Consider the following 20602-nt stretch of genomic DNA (forward strand, 5'->3'; position numbering starts at 1 on the left):
GGAACGCGGCGGAACCGCGTTCCGGCACCTTTTTCCGGGCCGGCCGCACCGGAAATAGCCCCTCCCACACCGGAAATAGCCCCTCCCAAATTTTACTTGCATTCCTGTTCTCTAAAGGGGCGGTCCTAGGGTTTGATGAGGGCGTGGCCAGGTTTGAGTTCCGCCACCTTTTCTCCGAGAAAAAAAGCCCTGATTAACATACACTCTTATTGTTTCCCAAATGTTTGTTCTCCATCATGATTCCTTGTCTTGGATCTTTTCTTCTTTAAAAAGGTTGAACATACTCTTTTTTTCTGTTGATTTTTGTGATAGCTCTTTCCTGAAATTTTGTGTTCACAACTTGGTTACCAAGTCTGTTCATAACATTAATCTTATATTCTGATGGTATGTCTTACAGATCAAATATTTCTGGCACATCTACTTTTCTTAATTTTGTCATTCTAACCAATATATTTTATGGTAATAATTCATATCTGTTTCCACACTTGTGCCTGGAAGTGTTCTAGCTTATTAGTTTTCAGTTGTCTGTATTTTGTATCCATTATATAAAAACCCTTGTTATGTGTGATCTATGTCTCTGAAGATTTGATGAAACTTTAGACTAGTGGGATGGAGGTCTTGAAATTAGATACCTGGAGAAAGGTGGTGCAAATAGATCAGAACTGTTCATTCCTCCTCAGGTGAGAAACAAGTGTCACTGGCTAAGAGATTTTCCTCTTGCCTGCTGGATGAGAAAGGGGCAATTGAAAGGGTGAAGGTATGGAAGAAGAAGGTGAGGACAAGTGCTGGGTGCTGTCAGCTGTTCTGTTACATTCTTTTGTTGTGTGATAAAACTCTTTGAGAGGGGGTTGGAGGGAGTACAAGAGATGGAGGCAATAGATTCTTTAAGAGAGGAGAGGCAAGAACTTCATGGTGGTGATGGACATGGGAAGATATGGCAGGAGGCAGGGACTGGCTGTTCTTGGGGAAAGTTGCCTTGGTATTAGGCATCAGTATCACCTTCCATCCTCTTGGTGCTCCTCTTGGTCATCAAAACATCGTCATCCCTGAGTTTTGTTTGTGCTTCTAAATGCTACATCGGTCTGTGAGAAGACCTTCCTCATCCACAATTTTTAGAAGAGACTTCTCTATGGAATGTGGTTGATTGTAGAGACAGAGATAGGCAAAATCCATTACCAAAGTACAAGAGAAAAATTGAATCTTAAGCCCATAACAAGCAGAAAATATGCAGAAGAAGCTCAGGCACACACCTCCTTAATTTATATAAATGTAAGAGGCAGAGGAGATACTGTGCAATGAGATGTGCAAGATGGTTTTTAGCCCCACTATCTAGGCTAGACATGAACTAATTGGCTAAAATTACTTTTATTGAGAGTGGCTATAATAACAAAATCTTGGTGTGATTCCAAAGGAAACTTAGGGTTCTTAGGAACTTCCTAAAATTCAGATGCATGCTTTGGCCGAGGAAGAGAAAGAAGAACTCCAACTGAGTATGTTTAAGAGCCTCCCTGCTGTTATTGAACATCTATATGAAGCTACTGGTTGAGGTTATCTGCCAACATGGGATTATATTTTACCAATATGCTAATGACACTCAGATGAATATCTTTGCCTGGGGCCATCCAAGTTATTCTGTCAAATTGCTTTCCCAGCATTGGGAGGCAATGTGGGTCTGAATGGGGAAGAATGGTTTCAGCTCAACCCTGAAAAGATTGAGTGACTATGGGTTTTGTAACTTATACATTCGATAAGTAAACAAAGAAATGAATATGATTCTGATATTGTTTGGCAAGTGATATCCAGGTGTCAAAACTGCATATATTTCACTTGAAGCAGCTGTTGGCATTGAAAAAAAACATTATTTTCACTTGATTAACCTGCCCCTTGAATTATTATACACATATATTCTCGTAATTTTTGGTACCTTCATTCTCTACCATGACATTTCAACCTACTACCAATGCACTACTTTCTTTCTGATGTTGCTTTTCTTTGCCTTTGAATTCCTCAGTATATTCCACTTTCTTGACTGTAGTGAGTAAATAACCTTGTCTTCTGATTCCATAGAAGTGATATTGTCATGAATTGAGTTGCAGGCAAACATATACTTAGCAATGACCTGTGTGGATATCATCAACACATTATTGCTTCATACAATTTAATATCTTAAATAGTGCATCTGATTTTAAATGCTGGTCCATCTAAATTCACTTATTTCTAAAATATGTACCGTAATTTAATGCATTCTGTTTTCACTTTGACAATGTCAATGTTCTGTCCCTGTCATCTTTAGATCTTTAGATCCTGATCTTCTTTCCCAGTTGATAGAGAAATGGCTTCCAATCTGGGCAAGTGAAGGGCAGGAATCTTATTATCTGGCATTCAACCTTATCTGTATATTTGAACTGTCCACATGGTTCTCTTGAAAACAATGCAGAAATAGAACATAGAATAACAGAATCGGAAGGGACCTTTGAGGTCTTCTAGTCCAATCCACAGCTTGAGCAGAGGAACCTATACCATTTCAGATAAATGGTTGTCCAGTCTCTTTTTGAAAGCCTCCGGTGATGGAGCACCCACAACTTTTGAAAACAAGCTGTTCCATTGGTTGATTGCTCTCACCATTAGGAAATTTCTCCTTAATTCTAGGTTCCTTGGCTCAACATGAGCTGCTTTGAAGCTTATTCCTGATGAATGTACTCTTTCATTTATAATGGCTGTTCTTAACTATCATGAATGCTGTTTTTAACTTAAAATAATGTAAATAGTTGTCCTCCATAAACAGCCATAACATTTGAAGAAATAGATGAGGGAGGGAAAATTATCACTGTGCTAGTGACCCTATACAATTTCAGACAAATAGCTATCCAATATCTTCTTTAAAACCTCCAGTGATGGAACACCTACAACTTCTGGAGGCAAGCTGTTTTATTGGTTAATTGTTCTCACTGTTGGAAAGTTTCTCCTTATTTCTAGGTTCTAGTAATAGTAACTAATCCTTGATTAGTTTCTACCCATTACTTCTTGTCCTGCCTTCAGGTACTTTGGAGAATAGGTTGACCCCTTTTTCTTTCTGGCAACTCCTCAAATATTATATATTTATTGGCACTTCTTGAAATATTCTTAATTTGTTTTTAAACATCACAGTTCAAAGAGCACAAGCAGAATTTCATTCTGTGGGCATAATTATAAAATCCAATTGGGCAATTACAAAGTCTGTTTCTCCTGCAGGACAATAAATAATGTCTAACTTTTTGTAATAGGTGTGGTATAGTCCTTCAGTCCCACGGTGATATTCTTAAAGAAGACTTTGGTTTTACATGTTTTGATCCTTCCCCCATTGACTAGGGTCCTGTAATAGATCGATAGAGATTCAATTAACTGAATTCATATCAAATCTTTTAATATCAGGAACTATAGTTTGCCCTGTTGGTTAATTTCTCCCATCATCAATATCTCTGTTTTCCAAGTTATCTTGATCTCCATCCATCACAGATATATTGTCTATCCAGATCTTGGTTCTCTTTATCTTTGAGTTTGGAGCATTTGATTCTACCATCCCTCCAGGACAAACATAACAGGATATACTGGCATGTTGGAAGCTTTCCATACAGACTTTTTCCTACAGCTAAATGGAAATCCTTTGAGAATTTCACACAGAAATAGTAATTGAATCCTGCACAATATCAGATCCATTTTTATTCAGGTGAAGAAGACTTGGTTCTCTCTTCAGTTGTATTAAAAAACACAGCTGGAATCCATGGATAGTAGCATTTATCTGGGCAGAATTAATATAAGGTCTGAGCCCTCTGCAATTTGGCTGGTGTTATGAAGCAAATTGCAGGCTAGCAGCCCATTTTAGCAATGATCAATGCTGAAATGTCACCTTAAGATCAAAACTCCTGTTCCATTATAGAAATGGGTAATTGGTGAATATTGATCATTACACTTCCACCAGTCACAGTCATCATGGCCGATAGTAAAAGATGTTGGAAGATATAGTTTAACTTCTGTGTGCTGGAGTTAACAGTTGTACTAGTTTAAGAACCAGCTGTTGTAGAGAATCCAGGAAGGATGTCTGCTTGTCAGCTTTCTAACAATGTTGGACTGATGGCTATTGTCAGAAAAGATTAAACTTTGCCTCAATTCAGCTGAGCAGTTCTTATGTTTTACTTCACAGCCTTTTTGATTTAGCTCTTGGGAAGTTGGTGCACCCAGGCACGGGAGGAGGTTATAAAGCACACAAACCAACATGGTATTGGACTTGCACTTCCTCCCAGAGATGAATATTTTCCCAAAGATTTATACCACCTAACTCCCTTACCTACAAAAACCAAGAGAAAACAACCCATTTTAGTCAAACAAATTAACTCCTCCGCTATTTAAAGATCAAATTATTTATACAGGGATGTTGAGAATTAAGCACAGAAAAGATTAATGTGCTCTAGGGGTAGCACTGTTAATTTTTCTTCATGAGTAAAGTAGACAAATCCAGGTAATGTGGGAAAAGTGGTTGCCTACATTTTGCTTTAGGAGACAAAATGTAGAGCAATGCTTTGGAAACCATATTGTTAAAATTCCTGGTTTAGCTCTGGTTTAATGCTGTATGCCCGTTTCCTTTATTTTCATTTTTTTTTTTCATAAAAGCACCTTTCGTTTTTTAATTACTAGAGGAAAGGAAACAAATAGAAAAGTAGCAGCATTCTGTCTTCCTTGCCCTGTTTTTTAATTGGATTGAGTCTGATAAAAAAAACAGTCTCTCTCTCTCTCTCTCTCTCTCTCTCTCTCTCTCTCTCTCTCTCTCTCTCTCTCTCTCTCTTTCTTTGTGTAAAAATAAACTTATGACTGGTGGTTTAGCAACCGTTCAAAGTTACAATGGACTCCTCCAAATGTCTTTACAATCTAGTCCCAAAGTTCCCCCATGGTCACATGACTCCATTTCAAGCACTCAGCAAACAGTCTGCATTTAGGGTCATTTTCAGCACCCCACAGTTTACAACATTTTTCCCAAAAGCTGGCATTTGCTTCCAGTTTTCAGTAAAAACATCCCATATCAAACAGTGGGTTCACTTAACAATTGTGGCATTCACTTAACAGCCATCACAAAAAATGTTATAAATTTGGGTTGGTCACATGGGTAACTCACATTACGACCATCATGACTTACAGGCTCAATTACAATCGAAAGTTGAGGCTGATCTGTATATTCATATTTATGAGGTATATTTAAAGTGCTGGTTGTTACCCATAAGGCCTCCCATAAATTATGGTGTTCAGTTATATCAGGGATGATTCTGTCCGTCCAGTCTGATTACCAAGAGAAACTCCACCCACTGAGAGATCTGTAGGGGAGAAATAAGGCGACAGGCATTTTTATAGTGAGTCTCCTACTCTGGAATACTCTTGTCCTGACTATCTTTTTACTTAGAAAAACTCTGAGGATTTTTTTTAATTATTCAAACAGGCTTTGACTCATTATGTGATTGTTGGGTTACCATTTTTATTACAAGGAATATCATTTAATATGTTTTTTGTATTATTTTTCTGGGGTTTTTTTTCCATTGTGCACCACCCAGGGTCCTAGTGAATGTACAAAAATAAATTACTGGATTCAATCATCTGTTCTTTTGGAGTACATTAGACTTCAGACTTTCTATAGTGATAAATTTTTGTCTTCTTACCTCTCTTATTAGATTTGGAGGGACCTTAGTCTATGCCCAGCTATTTAGCAGTACCAAGATGCCTTTGGCTCATCTTGAAAAATTAAGCAGTGTTAGATCTAATTAGTACTTACTTGGGAGATTATAAAGAAATCCCAAGGCTAAAGGCTAGACTGGAAAGTTGAAAAATGTCCTGGAAAAAGAACTAATCTTTTCCATATCATTGCCACAGATAGGTTTATGTTGTCCCCAGTATTGAGTTGAGTGTGTGGGCTCCTTGGTGCTTTCTGAGCTTAGTTGTTTTCTTGCAGATGTTTTCTTGCACTGATGATGTTGCCTAGTTACCTGTTGAAACATCTGCAAGAAAACAACCAAGCTCAGAGGGAACCAAGGACTTCACAGTTCAACACTGAGCTACAAATATTCTCTTCTATGAATTCAGTGTGAAGGAGACTCAAACTTTATTATATCTAGTTGAATAAAATAGATTTTCAGCTATAGGAAACACAGCTTGAGATGCTACAGAGTTAAAGTAATCCAATGATGGACAGAAGAGATTGCTGAGTGTTTTGTAGCACATCACCATGAGTTTCATTATTTACTCCAGTTGGCTATCAGGGCCAAGAACAGACTATGTTTGGGTTACCAAAAAAAAAGAATGCTTGAAAAACAACACACCAGAAATGGATTTTCTCAAGAAAGGATTTTATGACCTTGTTTCTGATTCTAAAAGTGACAAATTCCTGTGCTGTTCATTTGCTCAAGGCATCTGTTCTTTAATTCTTCCCCTCTGCCTGATTAATGGAGACTAGCAGGTCTCAGGGTTCTAGGGAAAATTGCAAAAAGTCAGTAAACCTGAAATCTCTGCATTCATGGGCATCATTTTGCTTTGACCTGGGGTTGATAAGCTTTTGATTTATTAATACTCTGGATTGNTCTCTCTCTCTCTCTCTCTCTCTCTCTCTCTCTCTCTCTCTCTCTCTCTCTCTCTCTCTCTCTTTCTTTATGTAAAAATAAACTTATGACTGGTGGTTTAGCAACCGTTCAAAGTTACAATGGACTCCCCCAAATGTCTTTACAATCTAGTCCCAAAGTTCCCCCATGGTCACATGACTCCATTTCAAGCACTCAGCAAACAGTCTGCATTTAGGGTCATTTTCAGCATCCCACAATTTACAACATTTTTCCCAAAAGCTGTCATTTGCTTCCAGTTTTCAGTAAAAACATCCCATATCAAACAGTGGGTTCACTTAACAATTGTGGCATTCACTTAACAGCCACCACAAAAAATGTTATAAATTTGGGTTGGTCACATGGGTAACTCACATTACGACCATCATGACTTACAGGCTCAATTACAATCGAAAGTTGAGGCTGATCTGTATATTCATATTTATGAGGTATATTTAAAGTGCTGGTTGTTACCCATAAGGCCTCCCATAAATTATGGTGTTCAGTTATATCAGGGATGATTTTCTCCGTCCAGTCTGATTATCAAGAGAAACTCCACCCATTGAGAGATCTGTAGAGGAGAAACAAGGCGACAGGCATTTTTATAGTGAGTCTCCTACTCTGGAATACTCTTGCCCTGACTATCTTTTTACTTAGAAAAACTCTGAGGATTTTTTTTAATTATTCAAACAGGGCTTTGACTCATTATGTGATTGTTGGGTTACCATTTTTATTACAAGGAATATCATTTAATATGTTTTTTGTATTATTTTTCTGGGGGTTTTTTTTCCATTGTGCACCACCCAGGGTCCTAGTGAATGTACAAAAATAAATTACTGGATTCAATCATCTGTTCTTTTGGAGTACATCAGACTTCAGACTTTCTATAGTGATACATTTTTGTCTTCTTACCTCTCTTATTAGATTTGGAGGGATCTTAGTCTCTATGCCCAGCTATGTAGCAGTACCAAGATGCCTTTGGCTCATCTTGAAAAATTAAGCAGTGTTAGATCTAATTAGTACTTACTTGGGAGATTATAAAGAAATCCCAAGGCTAAAGGCTAGACTGGAAAGTTGAAAAATGTCCTGGAAAAAGAACTAATCTTTTCCATATCATTGCCACAGATAGGTTTATGTTGTCCCCAGTATTGAGTTGAGTGTGTGGGCTCCTTGGTGCTTTCTGAGCTTAGTTGTTTTCTTGCAGATGTTTTCTTGCACTGATGATGTTGCCTAGTTACCTGTTGAAACATCTGCAAGAAAACAACCAAGCTCAGAGGGCACCAAGGACTTCACAGTTCAACACTGAGCTACAAATATTCTCTTCTATGAATTCAGTGTGAAGGAGACTCAAACTTTATTATATCTAGTTGAATAAAATAGATTTTCAGCTATAGGAAACACAGCTTGAGATGCTACAGAGTTAAAGTAATCCAATGATGGACAGAAGAGATTGCTGAGTGTTTTGTAGCACATCACCATGAGTTTCATTATTTACTCCAGTTGGCTATCAGGGCCAAGAACAGACTATGTTTGGGTTACCAAAAAAAAAAGAATGCTTGAAAAACAACACACCAGAAATGGATTTTCTCAAGAAAGGATTTTATGACCTTGTTTCTGATTCTAAAAGTGGCAAATTCCTGTGCTGTTCATTTGCTCAAGGCATCTGTTCTTTAATTCTTCCCCTCTGCCTGATTAATGGAGACTAGCAGGTCTCAGGGTTCTAGGGAAAATTGCAAAAAGTCAGTAAACCTGAAATCTCTGCATTCATGGGCATCATTTTGCTTTGACCTGGGGTTGATAAGCTTTTGATTTATTAATACTCTGGATTGCCCTTTTCTTTTATTTGGGGGGCCTTGAGACTTTTGATTCTTAATTTATTTTTTGCCTTGATATGATGCAAAATTGCATCATCAATTTTTGACAGTTGAATCACTGAATACTTGACAGTGGGGAGGTTGTTTCAGGAATAAAAAAAAATGTTGCAGAGAGATTCCAAGGGCAATAGGTTATCTACATCTGGCTCAGATAGACCAGTAATCTGATAGCTTCACATTTCGGTATATGAAATCTGAAGGTGTCTTATCAGAAGAAAATAGTGGGACTTACAGAACAGGAAAGAGAGAAGAGAAAAAGAAATAAAGTACCTAGAGTTTAGATTACAGAGGATGTCATCTGTACCTTTCGGATGGTAATTGTTCACCATTATTGTAAACTAAGCCCAAAGCTTATTTTTCTCTGATATTGGAAGACATTTATAGGTCTTTTGTGGAAACGCTGAATTGCTAATGCTCCGACTTTTGTTTTTCCTCCAGACAACAAAGAGCTTTACCTGTCAAAAGCAGTTCACAAATCTATCCTTGAAGTTAATGAAGAAGGTTCAGAAGCTGCTGCTGCTTCAGGTAAACTTCCTAAAAGTGTGGACTAAATGACATGCCCAGCTTTTTAGCAAAAAGATGTATTCCCACAGAATAAACTGCTACATGGATTGGGCTGAAGCAAGCAGTAGCTGGGTGGTCCTCCTCCTCCTCTGTCATTTTTTTGGGCAGAGTTGTCAATATTTAGACTTTTGCTAGGAAAGCTTGAAGTACAGTTAACTGTCTTCTAGAGCAGCGGTTCTCAACCTATGGGTCGTGACCCCTTTTGGGGTTGATCGACCATTTCAAGGCTGTCCGCCATTTTTCCCCCCTTTTCCGGCGGGTGCCTTACCTCCCTTGGGCTGGGCCAGCTGGTGGTCGGCCTGCTCCGTCTCTGCCGCTTGCCAGCTACGCCTCAGCCGGCGCAGGGGGCGGAACCATGCATGCGCGGCGCTCCCAGGCAGGGAAAGTCCTCAACTTACGACCGGTTGGGTAGTCCTCGACTTACGACCGGTTTAGTCCTTGACTTACGACCGGTTTAGTCCTCGACCTACAACCGGTTTAGTCCTCGACTTACGACCAGTTGGGGTCGCGGCATTAAAAAGGTTGAGAACCACTGTTCTAGAGGCTTGGGATTTCAACTCAATCAGTCTTTGGCCATTGACTGGGACTGATGAGATTTGAAGTCCAAACCATCTTCAAGGGCCTAGGTCAGACATGTCAAACTCGCGACATCACGTGACGTCGCGCAACGTATCGGGACGGTTTTGCCATTGCCGGCAATGGGGTGGGCGCGGCTTCCGGATGACGCATCCGGCCCGCAGGCCAGCAGTTTGACACCCTGGCCTAGGTCCTGCCCTGCCATGGACAGCCAGTGGTAAGCTTCACAGCTCAATTTTTCTCTCCTTAATTCAAACCCAACAATCCTAACAAGATGCATTTTATGTACAGTATATTGTGTAAGGAGGTGGAGGAGAGGCAAGCTCCTGGTGCAATAACCCCAGCCATGGATGTTTGCTAGCCTGATAAGCATATGAAGCAGGAGCATGACATTTATCTTCTCATTTTCATCAGCCAAAGTAATTAATGGCTTAGCTCCCAAGACAGCTGTGCAGATAAATACTTCGTAGTACAGTGCAACACACCTTGAAAGGGCAATTTCGGAAAAGCTATTTTGGAGGACATTTTCCCATGCTTTCTAGTCATTTATTTACCTTTCTGGTAAGGATAATGAGTGGGCAGAAGGCTCATTTAAAATTTGTCCCCAACCCTTGAAAGGTTGGGAGGAAGACGTTGTCTGCACTTAATTATAGTCTTGGCATTACCATGAAGAGGAGTTATCTAATGGTATTGGGTTATGTCCAGTACCATAGTACTGTCCAGGAAGAAAGCAAGCCCTAATCTTTAAAATATAAAGCCTATTTTTTAACTTAGTCAAGTCTCTGTCCTTAGATGAAACAGAAGTCAAGAGAAGCTAGACAGATGTATGTCAAAAGAATTAGAGATTATTTAGATGGTGTACTAGGATTTCTAAAAAAGGCAATAGAAACTTGCCCATTTGCAATTGCATTATGTGTGTATAATACATTTGAATTCTGAGCCAAGGAAATTCTGCAGCCGATTCTTTTCCATGATTTATTCTTCTCCTGCCGCAGCATTTGATTAAATGTCTTTGTAATACCAGAAGAAAAGAAGGAGGGAGGCTGGACTGCAGCACCAGTGTGAGGAGATAAAAATATCCCTTTGCTCTTATCAGAAGCATCAGGTTGCGGCTATATAGCATTACATCAGTTTGCAAGATCTTTCTGTTTCCAGATGAGCTGATGGTCAGACAGAAATAAGAAAAAGCCATAGATAGAAATAAGAAAAAGCCAAGAAAAAGCAATCTGCAGCTCTAAGACCCTGTTTTGCGATTACTGTTGCTGAATATTGAGAAGCTAATTTCTTATCATTTTGAGCTAGGAAACACTTGAAATAATAAATAATAATAATAATAATAATAATAATAATAATAATAATAATAATAAAAAAGTTGGAAGGGACCTTGGAGGTCATCTAGTCCAACCCCCTGCTCAGGCAGGAAACCCTATACCATTTCAGACAAATGGCTGTCCAGTCTCTTCTTAAAAACTTCCAGTGTTGGAGCATTCACCGCTTCTGGAGGCAGGTTATTCCACTGGTTAATTGTTCTAACTGTCAGGAAGTTTCTCCTTAGTTCTAGGTTGCTTCTCTCCTTGATTAGTTTCCATCCCTTGTTTCTTGTCCTGCCTTCAGGCGCCTTGGAGAATAGCTTGACTCCCTCTTCTTTGTGGCAGCCCCTGAGATATTGGAATCTAAGCCTCAACTTTATCATCGAAAGTATTTTTTAAAAGGATTGAAAATAATCCTGAAATTTTGTTTCTCCAATCTCCCCAAGGAAGAAATACTGGAATTTTCAGTCCTGGTAGGGGAGTGTTTCTCAACCTCGGCAACTTTAAGATGTGTGGATTTCAACTTCCAGAATTCCGTATCCAGCATGGTGGCATCGCTGGCTGGGGAATTCTGGGAGTTGAAGTCCACACATCGTAAAGTTCCTAAGGTTGAGAAAGACTGTGCTAAGATGTGAGATATGGTCCCACCAATATTGCATCCTTGACCTACCTATTTCACAGCTCAGCTCCTCCCCCAACAAAGTGACCCATTTGAATATATTTAAATAACACACACCCAGATGGCAGAACTACTTGCTTATCACGTACAAATATATATCTTTCGCCCCCACAGATTTTTAAATAATTCTCTTATAGGTTTCAAATCATGTATCAATTTCCTTTTTTTTTTAATAAGTAGAAAAGCACAATCTTTGGAGATTGAAGTCTCTTATCTGCTGCCAATTTGCATTCCTACTGAGCCCTGGCTGGAAAGGTAGATTCCTCAAAACTACATAGACAAGGATTCATTTCATGACTGGGCATGTGTGAAAGTTTTATTTATTCCATTACTATCTCCTTTTCATATGTCAGTATAATAAAGATAAAAGTTAATAAAATGCTTGCTGTAAAGCTCTAGAGGAGAGTCACTAAAGACTTACAAATTTAATTAAGACTAAATTTTGTCTTAATGCTAATGTATTTGAACTACAATATTTCCTGTATATACTGATATTACAAATTAAATCTGCATATTTTAGGTGTCTCAGCTTAAGTGTCAGAAAAACACAGAGCTTTCTGGATGCTAATTCAAGTAGATAGCCAATCCTGTAAGAGATAACCAGGTTGAGCCTGAGGGCAAAGTCAAACACATCATTAGTCTGGAGTTCCTACACTCCCAAAAGAGGGCCCCACTTGAAGTCTCTTATCTGCTGCCAATTTGCCTTGACTGTTAGTAGATCAGATTCTTGTATAGGCTGCATGGAATAAACTTGCAGTGCTTTCGAACTCTATCCTGCCTCCTGGTTTCTTGTGCCTGACAAATCCCTTCCAAACAGTTTAGCTATAAGAAATTCTTGATGGAGATGATCAACATTATAGTCCCATATATCTTATGCTGACCAAGTTGGAGAACTTCTTGCAAGTTCATAATGAGTTAATTATGATTCTCTGCTTTTGGCAGTTGTGATTAGAAACAAGTGTCTTATATTGAGTGTGTTCTCACAACAAGCCAAAACCTGTTGTTTTTTGGCTTGCTATAATGTCAAAACCCACGCTATAGATTAAATTATGGGTTAGAAGGAGCATTTCAAGTCAGGTTGTTTTGACCTTGTTTGATTTACATTTGTTTGTGTTAGCTATGTTAATTATGATCGAGGATGTGCTCTGTCATTTATATTTCAGCTAAAGGTTAACATAGAGTTAAGCAGTATTAGTCTTTCAGACAATAAAAGGAGAAACAGTAAGTAAAATTGCCTTGTAGCAGTTTGACTGTCTTCTCACCCTTGCTGACTATGAGTTCTTTTATAAAAGAAAAGGACGACAGAAAGAATAGGCTTTCCTTCATTCTGCAGATGGGGACTTAGTCATGCGCTTGGTCTAAACTTAGTAAGGTTGCCATTTAAGAAAATAAATTCCAGAATGCCAGATCAAGAAGCGAAGCTCTAGCATAAGGTTTCTCATTCTTGGCATCTTTAAAATGGGCTGGATTTCAGCTCTTAGAATACTCCAGCCAGCATGGGAGATTCTGACTTGGGATGTAGAAAACTGAAGTCCATTCATCTTAAATATGCCAAGGTTGAGAAACATTGCTCTTGCCATAATAAATTGGCTGTGTTTTGAGTGGTTTTTTTCCCCTTAGTTTCTCACATTTAGTATCTCGCATAATGCTAGGTTCCATGGAACCCCTTTTGAAAAACCCTGGCATAGATGTTCATTGGCAACAACAGACTTTTTTTGATCGTTGTAATTAGGAAAATAACAATGGGGCAACAGACTAACCAATCAGGAACTATTGCTGAGATAATAAGCAAGACAGAGTGAGGCTAATGTACTGTGGCTTGCTGTGTCATTTTGAGATAATTTATTAGATTAATGTAATGAACCATGATAATGACTGAGCCACTGTCCCACTAAATCCATCTTTACTGAAGCAAATCCTTCCCTTCTCCAAATCTCATTTCTGACTTGCTTTTAAGTAGGGTCTTCTATCATTCCTGTCATTAAGGCAAACCACGTTCCCTTTAAACAGCCTCTCCGGGTATAATTTGTAAGAGATCTCAAATCCCTAAATAAAGGAAATTCTGATTTACCTATACCAAAGTAAATGACTAAGGAATGAATCTGATTATAAGGTCCACAGAAGATTAACTAATTGGAAACCAGACCAATTCATAGCTGATAAGCCAATATAAAAATGAATTTAAGAGTGGTAGGCAGTGTCTTCTTTATAAGGTGGAGAGTTAGTGTTATCCCCTCATAAAAGAATGTTGTCTCTGGTTGAAAATACTCCTAGCAATGTCACTGTTATGATTGTGATGGTAATAAAAATATGTCATTTGAAAAGTTTGCAAGCATTGAATCAGAATTTGCATCCATTTGCAGTGAAAATTCTGGGGATCAGAAATAAGATTTCACAGTACGAGTGCACTCCTGAAAATTATTGTGGCCAGTTAGGATTAACACAACACGTTCCATTGAATGCTTCTGTTCTGTATTTAGCAATAACCCAAGTGGGTGGTAAGGTTATCCAAGGTAATGGCTTCCCCTCAGAAAGGAATGGATGTAATAAGTCTCCCAAGTCAGCTTGTTTGTAAGTTATAAGCTGTTCCCAAAGTGGTGAAAATAAATTGTGCAACTACCAGTTGTTAATCATTTACAGAACATGTCTAGATACATCCATTTCTTTCCAAATCTTTCTTGGTTTTAGATTAGGTTTGTGCCTCCTGACAACCTTGTTAGTGTGATGGGTTTTTAATCCTTGTTTGTGCACTTTAGGTGGGCTACAAATGGACTGGCAGCAAAAAGGAGAGATTGTGTGCCACAAATATGTCCAAGAAATATTAGACTTTGGTTTTTTTTCTCCCATTCCCCAGGAATGATTGCAATTAGTAGAATGGCTGTGCTGTACCCCCAAATTATAGTGGATCATCCATTCTTCTTTGTGGTTCGGAACAGAATAATAGGTGAGTGCATTGCATTATTTAAATATATAGTATTGATTCATCTTCCATATTTCTGTAGGAGTTCAAAGCAGCTTACACAGCAATCCTGCCTTTAAACATTTCCTCACAACCTTATAAAATAGGATGGGCTGACATACAGTGACTATTCCCAAGTCAACTCCCCAGCTTCCATGGATGGGGGTAGACTTGAACCTATGTCTAATCCCAATTTGTTTTTCTTCTTTTTGCCTCCTTTGAATTGTAGTAGGGGAAAAAATCCCCAAAGGGGGTTTGTTTAAACTGGAATATAATATATGACATTGAATCATACTGGATTTTTGTCAATTCTGGAAAGAAAAACAGGTCTCAAGAAGGTTGGGATTAATAATTTATTCAAATGAGATCATACATGAGACCAGCTATAACAGCAAGATATTTCATTGGCTATTACACAACATATGCCTAGTGAGGTAATTAGAGTGTAAGTATGAAGTAATGCGGCAGGACCACAAAGAAATAGAAGCTTTTCAAAGAGGCAATATCCCATAAACTAGAAAGTTACTTTTTTTGCCTCCCCAGAGCTTTGCTCACTTTCGAGCATTTTTCCCAAGTATTATCCACTGGTTCTACAGCTGGCAGACGGCTATGTTTAAGTACAAAATAAGTTGCTCTTTTCTGCTCTACCCAATATCCATACTGCCAGCAAATAGAAATTGAATGAATAAAAAATAATAATAAATCCTCTGGTGGGAGTAACTTGGGGGGTAGTACATCCAGCTTGCACTACTCTTGCAGCTTTTGATACCATTGACCCATGGTATCCTTTGGGGTTGGCTTTAAGAGTTGAAAGTGGGGGGGGAGGTTTTGTGCTGGTTCCAATTGATACTGATAGGGAACAAGAGGTCCAGCACATACCCATTGCTCTGTGGATTGCTGCGGGGCTTAGGGCTCTCTCCTCTTTTTTAAAATATTTACATGAAGCTGCTGGGTGAGGTCTTCTATATCATTGGTATGTCAATGAAACCCAGTTGTATATCTCCATCCCTGATGAACAAAGTGATTTGTGGATGCCCTCATAGCATGCTTTGAAGCTATGAGGATCTGGATAGGGAACCACAGGCTTCAACTGATTTTGGTAAGATGGAATGGCTATCAGTAGTGGCCCCTTCAGTATCTGGGGCTTTGCCTGATCTTGGATGGGGTTGCACTGCCCCAGACAAACACAATGTTCAATCTAGGGGTCCTCCTGGACTCCCACTCAAAAAGCAGATGGCAGTTGTGGCTAAGAGGACTTTTGCTCAACTTTGAGTTGTTCACCAGTTATTCCCCTTCCCGGATTGAAACACCCTTCTTTCAATCACTTATGCCTTTGTCATCTCCATATGGACTAATACAATATACTCTACATGGGGTTATCTTTGAAGAGTAGCCAGAAATTACAGCTGTGCAGAAGACAGCGATGTGAGTAGTTTTGGCCACCCCTAGGGTTGTGCATCTAACACCTGCTGTATGAGCTGCATTGGGTATCAGTTTGCTTCCGGTTGAACCTTTAAATCCCTTTATGGTATGGGAACAAGTTACCAAAGGAACCATCTTATCCATATTTCATTGATCCATCCCATCCGGTCAGGCAGGGAGGCTATATTGTGGGTAGATGAGAGAGTTCAGTTTGAAAGAGCTAGACTTGACCAGTAGCCAAAGCAGAGTGGCCCTGGAATACACTGACCAGGGGCCAATGGGAAGGAACCGGCATGAACCAGGTTAAACTGGCCATTAGATTGTGGCCTGATCCCAGCTTCCGAGGATCAACTGAACGGTTAATGAATTTCATCAGATTTCATCTTCAGCAAAACTGCTGCATCTTTTTGCTTGCTCAAAAGGGAAGACCCTACTTTGATATCAAAACTGCAGGAGATGACTTTAAACTGGGGGTGTGGGCAACATAATGAGGACATGGCAGAACAAAGCGTTTGCCATGGACTGTTCATGCTGTGGTTCAGTGCAAGGGAGTTAAAGGCCATTAGTCAAACCAGCAGGCTTTGACTGCTGTCCAACATTTTATGATTAATATTGGAAAATTCCCAAATGTTCTGACCCAAGAGTATCCAGAGTACCAATGTGATGAGTTATTCACATGCTTGACAAGAATGATGACAACTACCTAGCGTATAACAAAACGGATTGATTTAAAAGTATATACTATATACTTTGAAAAGTACATAGAGGATTTTTTTTAATCATGTACTTTTGGAAGGAAGCAATTGCTCTGTGGCAGAGTATATATCTCGCAAAATAGAGTTCACATTTTCAATTCACTCCATTACCAGCTCAAAAAGAGATCTGCAAGACTAGTAAAAATCTAATTGGACAAAAAGGAGTTGTTGTCAGTTTGAGAAATAATATTGGCTAAAATGGACCTGTGTTCTAACTGTCAGTCCTAGAAGTGGCTCAGAAATCAGACTCCTTGAATTTAATGAGGCTCATTTCAAGTAAGTGTGATTCATGATCCCACTCAAAATTGGGTTTCTATATACATGTATGTGTTTCTCCCATGAGATCCCACAAGTAAGCAATCAAATCTTGTTTGAAATTACTGAAATTGCATGGAATATTTAGCATTCATCCAAAATTTCATGAACTTATTTTTTTAACCATTTTAATTTAATTTTGGGCCATGCTATCAACTCTTCATCTAGCCAATGAAGCAACAGTCAAAAGTAGCCAAGAGTGTTGGGGATTTTTTGAAATTGAAATCAGAAACAACTCTGCTGCTAAGAATTCCATACCTCCAGACACATCCTGGAGGAAAAAGAGCCTTGCCTAGTAGCCAGAACAGTGTTTTTATCTTCTCACAACTCATATGAAGAAGCCCAGAGTCAAGTTGGATAGTGTTGAAATAGAAAACTTGTGCCTGGCAGAATCGTTTTTTTAAAAAAAATCCCCATTTAAGCAAAAACATTTTATTATAATTGATTATATGTGTTGTTGTGAAACAGATATAAAATAAGACTCCAAAGAAATACATACCTTTGATAACTATAAATAAAAGTATAAAACAAAGGACCGAATATATATATCCAGGATTTGATTTGATTCCTTCATCCAGGATTCTCATTAATTATGAAAATAAACTATTAAAGACCACATGATATTCTAAACTCTACATTGGCTTTGTTTCTTTGTTCTTTCATCCATGGCTCTTTTGTAGGTGGATAATCCTATCTGAGAACAAATAAGAACTTGGTTCAGGAGAAATATCATATCAGTATCTTAATATCTTTTTTCATTAATTACAAGGAGCACCCAGTACCTTTAGAAAATAGGACAGGATCATAACTATTGTTCCATAGACAAGATTGGAACCAGTAAATGACATTTTCGGGAAAACTTTAGGAAAACTACCTAATAATGAGATCTATCCAGCAGGAGAGACACAGTCTTTGAAGTTTGTAATCACTCTTTTCTTGAACCCACCCAGTAAACAGAAGCCATATCCTTTATGGATAATTTTCCACCGTTGAACATGTTTTTTAAGAATTATTATTCTTGTTATCTGGAATCCGTGTTCCTATAGCTCTTCTTTTCTTTCTTTAAGGTACCATCATTTTCATGGGGAGAGTAATGCACCCAGAAGCGATGAATCCAAGTGTGCATGATTTTGAAGAACTTTAATAGCTCCACAGGTTGATCCACATTCTCACAAAAGAAAACAAGCACACTAAGTTTGCAATTGATGTATTTAAGGTTTTCCATGTGGTGGTTTACTTTCTTTTTTTAGTTCTCCCTTTTTTGCAATGTTACCTTTGAGATACTATTTAAAAAGACAAACCATTTCCAGGTCTGACTTCACCTATGAAATTGCAGACCGTAGTTGTGGAAGGAAAGCTTTCAGTATTAAAATATATGTTGTTGTCTTCGTGATTTATTGTGTTGGTCCTTTAAAATAAAAAAAATTAAAATATCCATGCTAGTGACCATTTTCTTGTCTTGGGAATCAATGCCTAATTGCCTCTCAAATGAAGCCATTCCAAATTTCTATAGTAGAATATAATTAATTGTCAAGGCTCTTTGAAGCCTAGATAACAATCCCAAAGTGCTCAGATTTTTAAAGATGAGAGCCCCAGAAGGCCTTTGGGCAATGTATTGGGAACACATTCCAGAAGTGGGAAGAGCTTAGATCAGTGTTTCTCAACCTCAGCAACTTTAAGATGGATGGACTTCAAGTCCTAGAATTCCTCAGCAAATCATACTAACTGAAGAATTCTAGGAGTTTAAGTCCACCCAGCATAAAGTTGCTAGGGTTGAGAAACACTGGCCTAGATAGAAATTATACCATAACTAACTTGGATTTATTTTAATTTAAATGTAATTAAAATTGAATTAAGCAATCCTGGTCAATATGACCATTCCCCGTATATTTTGTGCATTTCCCAAAGTGTCACAGTAAAATTTACAATTCAGCATTGTTATTGTTTTGTGAGCTGATATCACAGCTAAAATTCTAGACACTATTTTCCAGCTTGGACAACCTTCAGAGGTGTGAACTCCAATTTCCAAAATTCACAATTGTTGTGAACTCTAGAAATTGAATGCCACACAACTATAAGTTGCCCAGGTTGGTAAATGCTAATCTAACCCATGGAGGAAATAATTCATTACATCTCTGTGTGGTGCACCACTCTCTTTTATCTTCTTCTATAATGTCTCATCTACCACTGACTCCTGTGCAAAAGCCAGGGAAGTGAGGAAGACTTTCAGGAAAAACAGGCAAGGTTCCCAGGATTAAGCAGGGAAAATACAGCACTGGAAGTTTTGAGAAAGAATTATTCCAGAACCATAACTCTGTCTTGCTTCAGAAAAGGCAAGAGTTCCAGAATATGTGGGAAACCTATAGTGATATCTAATCCTAATGCATTTGTAAAAGATCAGGGACGGAGGTTGTGTGATGTCTTGAAAGTAGGGAAAGTGGCACTATACTATAGCAGTGCATCAAGACAATGTGTACTGCAGCTTTAAATAGTATAATTCCCATGGAGCATTCTGGCCTTGTTTGTTTTTTTCTAACAGTTGTCCCATTGCACCCACCTTTTTAAAATCAGCAGTTAAGACGCTGGGCTTGTGGATCAAAAGGTTGGCAGTTTGAGATCCAAGAACCGTGTGACACGGTGAGTTCCTGTTCCTGCTTCAGGTCCTGCCTATTTAGCATGTAAATAGACACCACTTCAATGTGAAGGTAACAGTGTTCCATGCACTCAATGTATAATCATGCCAGCCACATGGTCACAGAAGCATTTTTGGACCATGCTGGCTCCCTTGGCTATGAAACAGATGAGCACCTCCCCCAGCTAATTTCCATGTTGTTGCCAAGAAGACAATATGAGCCATTATGCAATCTCAAAGTCAATCTTCCTATGAGTAACATTGATGTGTGTCAAGACAAAAAAAAATGCACTAAAATTTTTAAAAAGCCGGTTTTAAATGTGTTTCTGTAATTGCTGCTGTAATGTTAAAAAAAAAGCAATGTCCATTTGAAACTTGAGTAGCTGTCACTCACTCTAAATGGTTGTACTTCGTAGTCAATGGGGATCGGGGACATAATAATTTATCAAGATTTCTTCTGGCAGGCAGATTAACATGAAATCATACAATTCTCTGTGCAGTTCCTTGGATTGTTCATGAAAAACAGCAAATGTTTTTGTGGCATGGCACTTAGCTATCTTCTGTAGATAAGAACCATATCATCCAAGTCCAGTTAAAGAGAATATTAGTAAAATCCCATTCAAAACACTAAGGCACTAATAAAAGCTTTCTAGTTCCTTTGATTTCTATATGGATTTGATTCTGTTCTCTGTCAAATCGTTTTGGGCAAGATGTCTAACACAAATCTGCATGTCCTTCCACTCTAGTAGCTTTCCTGTATGTACCTTAGATTCTCCCTGCCATCAAAAAAAGCTTTATATTCATTCAAATGCAATTGTATTGATGCTTCTACAGATTAAAAGCACTTTATTAATAAAGCATGGGGAAAAACAGCATAGATGGCAATCCTGTGCATGCTTCATTAA

General features: G+C 38.5%; 1 protein-coding gene across 1 annotated transcript in view; it reads left to right on the plus strand.

The window, feature by feature from the left end:
• SERPINI1 (serpin family I member 1) overlaps window positions 1-18468 on the plus strand; it is a 43770-nt gene extending 25302 nt beyond the window's left edge. The window contains exons 6-8 of the mRNA XM_015822163.1: window positions 8924-9010; window positions 14469-14558; window positions 18133-18468. Of these exons, the coding sequence (XP_015677649.1) occupies window positions 8924-9010; window positions 14469-14558; window positions 18133-18209 (254 nt within the window). The 3' untranslated portion in view covers window positions 18210-18468. The remainder of the gene's footprint in view (window positions 1-8923; window positions 9011-14468; window positions 14559-18132) is intronic.
• The last annotated feature ends 2134 nt before the right edge of the window (window positions 18469-20602 follow it).

This window comes from Protobothrops mucrosquamatus, unplaced genomic scaffold (assembly GCF_001527695.2).
Source record: "Protobothrops mucrosquamatus isolate PMUCROS unplaced genomic scaffold, P.Mucros_1.0 scaffold1482, whole genome shotgun sequence".
Taxonomy (NCBI): domain Eukaryota; kingdom Metazoa; phylum Chordata; class Lepidosauria; order Squamata; family Viperidae; genus Protobothrops; species Protobothrops mucrosquamatus.